The sequence below is a fragment of the Penaeus japonicus genome, unplaced genomic scaffold (assembly GCF_977035675.1).
Source record: "Penaeus japonicus unplaced genomic scaffold, GWHDUDI00000001_assembly GWHDUDI00000038, whole genome shotgun sequence".
Taxonomy (NCBI): Eukaryota; Metazoa; Arthropoda; class Malacostraca; order Decapoda; family Penaeidae; genus Penaeus; species Penaeus japonicus.
The window spans coordinates 14411344-14418843 of record NW_028234440.1 but is presented as its reverse complement, the minus strand read 5'-3'; the positions used below and the strand labels follow the sequence as shown (position 1 = coordinate 14418843).

At 37.8% G+C, this 7500-nt stretch overlaps 2 protein-coding genes across 2 annotated transcripts in view; one reads left to right on the top strand and one right to left on the bottom strand.

Annotated features, from left to right (window-relative positions):
* LOC122246068 (uncharacterized) overlaps window positions 1–2963 on the top strand; it is a 12922-nt gene extending 9959 nt beyond the window's left edge. Inside the window, exon 3 of the mRNA XM_086532836.1 lies at window positions 2599–2963. Within this exon, the coding sequence (XP_086388962.1) occupies window positions 2599–2740 (142 nt within the window). The 3' untranslated portion in view covers window positions 2741–2963. The remainder of the gene's footprint in view (window positions 1–2598) is intronic.
* Window positions 2964–5939: 2976 nt separating this feature from the next.
* Window positions 5940–7500, bottom strand: part of LOC122247267 (uncharacterized) — a 2976-nt gene continuing 1415 nt past the window's right edge. The window contains exons 2-3 of the mRNA XM_043006406.2: window positions 6392–7500; window positions 5940–6195 (exon numbers count right to left, since the gene is read on the bottom strand). The exon at window positions 6392–7500 is cut by the window's right edge and continues 1226 nt beyond it. Of these exons, the coding sequence (XP_042862340.2) occupies window positions 6057–6195; window positions 6392–7500 (1248 nt within the window). The 3' untranslated portion in view covers window positions 5940–6056. The remainder of the gene's footprint in view (window positions 6196–6391) is intronic.

Here is a 7500-nt window from a genome sequence, read left to right as displayed (position 1 = left end):
GTCGCCTTCCACATAAAAGATGAATAAATAAATAAATAAAAACTGGGGCGCGTGCATACTCTATTATGGACCCATTCTAGTGCATGCGAGACTTGGAAATCGTATTCTGTTTACCAGTAGAAACTATCGTTCATTTACATCAAAACATAACATCACACACACACACACACAAAAAAAAAAAAAAAAAAAAAAAAAAATCTGAAGAGCAATATACAATCGAAGATATATAAAGATAATGCATAGGCTGGCCGACATTTTATATTTAAAGACCAACGCAGCTTTCTTACAGATCTGATAACGCTGATTTTCTCCCGTGATGGATAATAGATGAAAAGTAATTTACTTAGAAAAAAAGAACAAAGCACCTGAAGAGAAATATTCTTATAGTCCTATACTAATGTTTTACTTTATATTATTATCTTTTCCATCCAGGTAGCTGGGGACTGGTGACTCAGGCCTTGGGAATGTTACCTTTAGTCAGAGATCTTCTTCATCTCCTTTTTATCATCATCTTTTCTTCAACTTCATCTTATTTTTTCTTCTCCTTCATCTTTTTTCTTCTTCCTCTTTTTATTCTTTCTCTTCATTTTGGTAGGCGTCGCATCGCATCGCTTCTTCTTTGTTCTTTCACTATTCCCAATAGTTTTCATTCGTTCCTTTGCAGTCGCCTTCCACATAAAAGATGAATAAATAAATAAATAAAAACTGGGGCGCGTGCATACTCTATTATGGACCCATTCTAGTGCAGGCGAGACTTGGAAATCGTATTCTGTTTACCAGTAGAAACTATCGTTCATTTACATCAAAACATAACATCACACACACACACACACACACACACACACACACACACACACACACACACACACATCTCTCTCTCTCTCTCTCTCTTTCTCTATCTATCTATCAATCTATCTATGTATAGATGTGTGTATGTGTGTGTGTGTGTGTGTTTGTTTGTGTGTGTGTGTACTACCGCACACTTTTCTGTTTTTTTACTCTCACTGATATATTCTTATATTATGCAAATATACGGCATGGCTCTGATGAAATTTCTTGTCTCCGTAGCTTCATGTGTGGCGAGGGCTCCGTGTTCGACCACACACACACACACACACACACACACACACACACACACACACACACACACACACACACACACACACACACACACACACACACACACACACACACACACACACACACACACACACACACACACACACACACACACACACACACACACACACACACACACACACACACACACACACACACACACACACACACACACACACACACACACACACACACACACACACACACACACACACACACACACACACACACACACACACACACACACACACACACACACACACACACACACACACACACACACACACACACACACACACACACACACACACACACACACACACACACACACACACACACACACACACACACACACACACACACACACACACACACACACACACACACACACACACACACACACACACACACACACACACACACACACACACACACACACACACACACACACACACACACACACACACACACACACACACACACACATACACACACACATACACACACACACACACACACACACACACACACACACACACACACACACACACACACACACACACACACACACACACACACACACACACACACACACACACACACACACACACACACACACACACACACACACACACACACACACACACACACACACACACACACACACACACACACACACACACACACACACACACACACACACACACACACACACACACACACACACACACACACACACACACACACACACACACACACACACACACACACACACACACACACACACACACACACACACACACACACACACACACACACACACACACACACACACACACACACACACACACACACACACACACACACACACACACACACACACACACACACACACACACACACACACACACACACACACACACACACACACACACACACACACACACACACACACACACACACACACACACACACACACACACACACACACACACACACACACACACACACACACACACACACACACACACACACACACACACACACACACACACACACACACACACACACACACACACACACACACACACACACACACACACACACACACACACACACACACACACACACACACACACACACACACACACACACACACACACACACACACACACACACACACACACACACACACACACACACACACACACACACACACACACACACACACACACACACACACACACACACACACACACACACACACACACACACACACACACACACACACACACACAACACACACATCTCTCTCTCTCTCGCTCTTTCTCTATCTATCTATCTATCTATCTATAGATGTGTGTGTGTGTGTGTGTGTGTGTACTACCGCACACTTTTCTGTTCTTTTACTCTCACTGATATATTCTTATATTATGCAAATATACGTCATGGCTCTGATGAAATTTCTTGTCTCCGTAGCTTCATGTGTGGCGAGGGCTCCGTGTTCGACCAGAAGGAGCTGACTTGTGTAGCGGAGTCGTCTGCCATCCCCTGCCAGGAATCCTCCAGCTTCTTCTACACGAACGAGCAGTTTGGCCGCATCGAAGAGAAAGTTTTCTGAAACATATTTTTCTGATTTCGAACGAGCGTTTTGAAACATGTTTTTCTGATTTCGAGAGTTTTCTGAAACATATATTTCTGATTTCGAACGAGGACCAATCTCAGATAATCCGCAAAATTTCTTTAATATAGACAAGACACATCTTTACGAAATGGAATTTAATAACTGTATTATTTAGTATGGCATGATTTTATAAAATAAATTGAGTAAAGGTGTATATATATTTGTTTTATATATATTTCCTGTGTAACCCTTTTAGCTCTGGTTAGATACTTCATACACAGTGCATCTCCACCACGCATTTTTCCTTTCTTCCAGAGGCGATTTTTGTATCGTATTTCCAAACATCATATTCACATCCCGAATCACTCATGTTCATCCATATATGATCCAACTATTTTAATCAAATCCAAGTTAACAATGGCCTTTCGATAAGTTTATAGTTTAGACGAATTTATCACTCATAACCACCAACATAATAAATAAGAAAAAGGTAATGAGAGACCAATTTGCACTAGTAACTGTTGAAAGGCATAGACCATAATGCAATAAGTAAACACTATAAACAGGATACACAACTAATTAGTAAACACTGTTAAATATAGATCAGAATACCCACTATAAAACGCAGAACGGGATAATCAAGCGATTGCTGAAAACAGTATAGCAAAGATTAGAATACACAGGTAAATACTGTACAAAAACAAATCAGAATACAAAAACAGCAGATAAACGCTGTAAAACGTAGATCAAAATACAAAAACAGCAGATAAACGCTGTAAAACGTAGATCAAAATACAAAAACGATTGGCAAGCACCGTAGAAAAGTGAGAAGAAAACACACAATACACCATAAAACATAAATCAACGTGTAAAAGCTATTTCTCAAACACTAAAATATAAACCAGAGTACACTATAAATAACAAGTAAATAGTCTATTAAACATACAACAGTTGAAAATTCCGAATCAACCATGTTTCCGAGTAAAGATTGTTCGAAAAGTTTTTAAAAGATATGAATGATAATTAATAATTTTGCAATTCAATACAAATTATTTAGTATCAAGTCCCCATGAGAAGTATCAGGCGTATTCTTGGACGTTTTTTGCGTGTCGTGGCCATGCCATGTTCATATTATGTCCATGTCGTGTTCATGTCACGAATGCAGTATTCTAGGACGCAAAAGCGTGGCACATTTGTGTCAACTGCTTCAGGTTTACCAACCGTTCCAAAGTTAACATGTTTCAGATGAATGGCACTGTCCAAACGACAAATTCATAAGAGAAACTACAATCATAAGTAGCACTAACAAAAGATAGTACAATTTTGGTATGAATCAGTCGTTGTACTTGTTCCTAGTTAAAGAATTGACAACCATTGCACGAACGCGCCGTTGGTAATTCAGTCTACGCTCCATCAAAACAAACGGGAGGAGAGGGATCGTGTGTTTATGAATAGATCTTCCTCATTTTGTCTCTGTATATACTGTACATATATGTGTATCTTTAATATATCATACATATAGATTTAATATATACATATTTCATATAATCATATACTTAACTTTACGTTCCTGACTACTTTTACCATTCATTAAACTTCACCCTCCTTCGAAAAGTCCACCAAAAGGTAAACAAACTCAAAATCAGCAGAGAATCCATGTTTTCCTAAAAGGGTTTGTAATCCAAGTGTAGGACAATGATGCCTAATATATCCAATATAGATATTATTTTCCAAACATAGTATGCTCATATGAAGTATTGGTAAAAAAAAGTACAGTAAAAATACATTTTTCTTTTCACCCGTGTAACTATCGTGACAAACCACGATTATTCCAATACTTTCCCCGACTTTGCCACGCTTTTAACATGAACCCGCGCTTCTAGAATACCAAACGCGGCATGTTCATGTCATGTACACGGCGCGCTTAGAGACTTTATCATTATTATTACTTTTGTTATTATTATTTACATCACTATCCTCATCATCACTATCATAATTATTATTATCATTATTATTATTATTAATATTATCTTTATCATTATTATTATTATCATTATTATGATTATTATATGTTATTATGATTATTATCATCAGTATCACTATCATCAATATTATCATCGTTATTATCATTGTAATTATCATCATCATTATCAATATCATCATCATTGTCCTTATCATTATTCTATTACCGTAATTTTCATTATCATCATCATCCTTATTACTATCATCATTATCATTATCATCGAATGCTACTTCTATGAATATGATTATTAGTTATGATTGTTATTATTATTATTGTTGTCATTACCGTTATTATTAGTAGTAGCAGTATCATAATTACTATCATCATTATTATCCTTATCATCGGTTTATTATCATCATTGTTATCATTATTACAATTATCATCATTGTTATTGTCATGAACAGCATTACCACTTTTATTATTATCATTAGTATTACTTTTAATATCATTATCATTGTTTTCATTTTCAACATCATTATCATTTTTATAATCACCTTTATTATCACTATCACTACTTAAATAACTACCGTCACTATGATAGTTCCCTATTATATCTACTATTGTTATCATCATCATTAATATTATTATATAAATAGATAGATAGATAAATAGATAGATAGAGAGAAAGAAGTGCAACCGAAATATAGACTTGTGAATGATATTTCGGAACGTAACACGATTGTGTGTGTGTATATATATATATATATATATATATATATATATATATATATATATATATATATACATACATATATATATATATATATATATATATATATATATATATAATACATATATATAAATATATATATATATATATATATATATATATATATATATATGTATATATATATAATATATATATATACATATATATATATTATATATATATCTATATCTAGCTATATATATATATATATATATATATATATATATATATATATATATATATATATATATATATATGAATGTGTGTGTGTGTGTGTATCTATGCATTATACGTCCATGTGATAAGACAGATATAGATGTATAGCCTATTTTTTGGAAGAGACGTACCGGTATGCAGTATATGCTTCCATGATGAAAGATAACTGGATCAGTAAGTAGAAAGCTCCACACATGTACAAAGAACTAGATGGACGCCAACAACAAAGGAAAATCAAAGTGAAGAAATCATTTATATATCTTCATTATAGTTTTATATCTCATCCCCATCACAATCTCATCATCATTCAGTGTATCGTAGAACGATGTGAAATACATCGGCTGTTATTGACCATCACAGTAACCTCAGAATTCAGTCTCTTCAGGAGGGTTGAACCGCTCCAGAGAGAAGTAGTTGGAGGATTCCTGGCAGGGGATGGCAGTCGTTTCCGCCATGCATGTCAATTCCCTCTGGTCGAACACGGTTCCCTCGCCGCACATGAAGCTGTAGAGAGGACAGGACGTTTATGTATCAAGTCTTATAAATACTACTTCTTTGACTTTTTCATGTGGGTGTAACTTGAATCTCTAGAGTGTCTGATTTGGCTAGAATTTTATGACTACACGGTCACATACATACTTTACAAATGGTAGAAAAATGTCTATTCAAACTAATATGGAACAATCGATAAAGCACTAACCTGTGTTGGTAGGTTTCCACAACGCCACTGGAGAAATAGGAAGGATTACAGATGTGGTAGACACGGCATGAGTTGTCCTGATCAGCATAGTATCCATAAGGGCGACCAGTGCAACTGAAGGAGGTCGAGATACTTCCCAATAAGGAACTGGCACCCGATGGAAGGTTCAGAGGCTCGAAGGACCCTTCGCCAGGAAACTCAAAGGAAGAATCAGTTTGAAGGATAGAGGCGGAATCAGACTGAGAGTTCTGTGAGAAACGGCTGTTGGTGTTCTGTTGGTTAGAGTTGGACTGGAAGCGACTGTTGGAAACTTGTTGATTAGGATTGGACTGGGGGCGAGCATTGGAGGTCTGCTGGTTGCGGCTGGACTGGAACTGAGCATTGGAAGTCTGTTGGTTGGACAGGAGGCGAGCATTGGAAGCTTGCTGGTTGATGTTAGATAGGATACGGGAATTAGAAGTTTGTTGATTGATGTTGGACTGGAGGCGAGCACTGGAAGTTTGCTGGTTAGAGGTGGGCTGAAGACGGGCATTGGAAGGCTGTTGGTTGATGTTGGATTGGAACTGAGCACTGGAAGTTTTCTGGTTAGAGGTGGACTGAAGACGGGCATCGGAAGGCTGTTGGTTGATGTTGGACTGGAACCGAGCACTGGAAGTTTGCTGGTTAGAGGTGGACTGAAGACGGGCATCGGAAGGCTGTTGGTTGATGTTGGACTGGAACCGAGCACTGGAAGTTTGCTGGTTAGAGGTGGACTGAAGACGGGCATTGGAAGGCTGTTGGTTGATGTTGGACTGGAACCGAGCACTGGAAGTTTGCTGGTTAGGCTGGAGGCGGCCATTGGAGTTCTGACTTATAAGGTTGGGCTGGAAACGTTCTTCAGTATGTTGAATGTTTTGGCTGGACTGGAAACGGCCATTTGAATTCTGGCTGTTAAAGTTGGACTGGAAGCGGTTATTGGAATTCTGATTGTTGAGGCTGGACTGGAACTGGTCAAGATTCTTGAAGCTGAATTTTGACTGGCCTGAAGTTCTCTCATTGAAACTGGGCTGGAATCTGCTTTTTGAATATTCTTGGTTGAAATTTGACTGGAATCCTTTGTTGAAATTGTC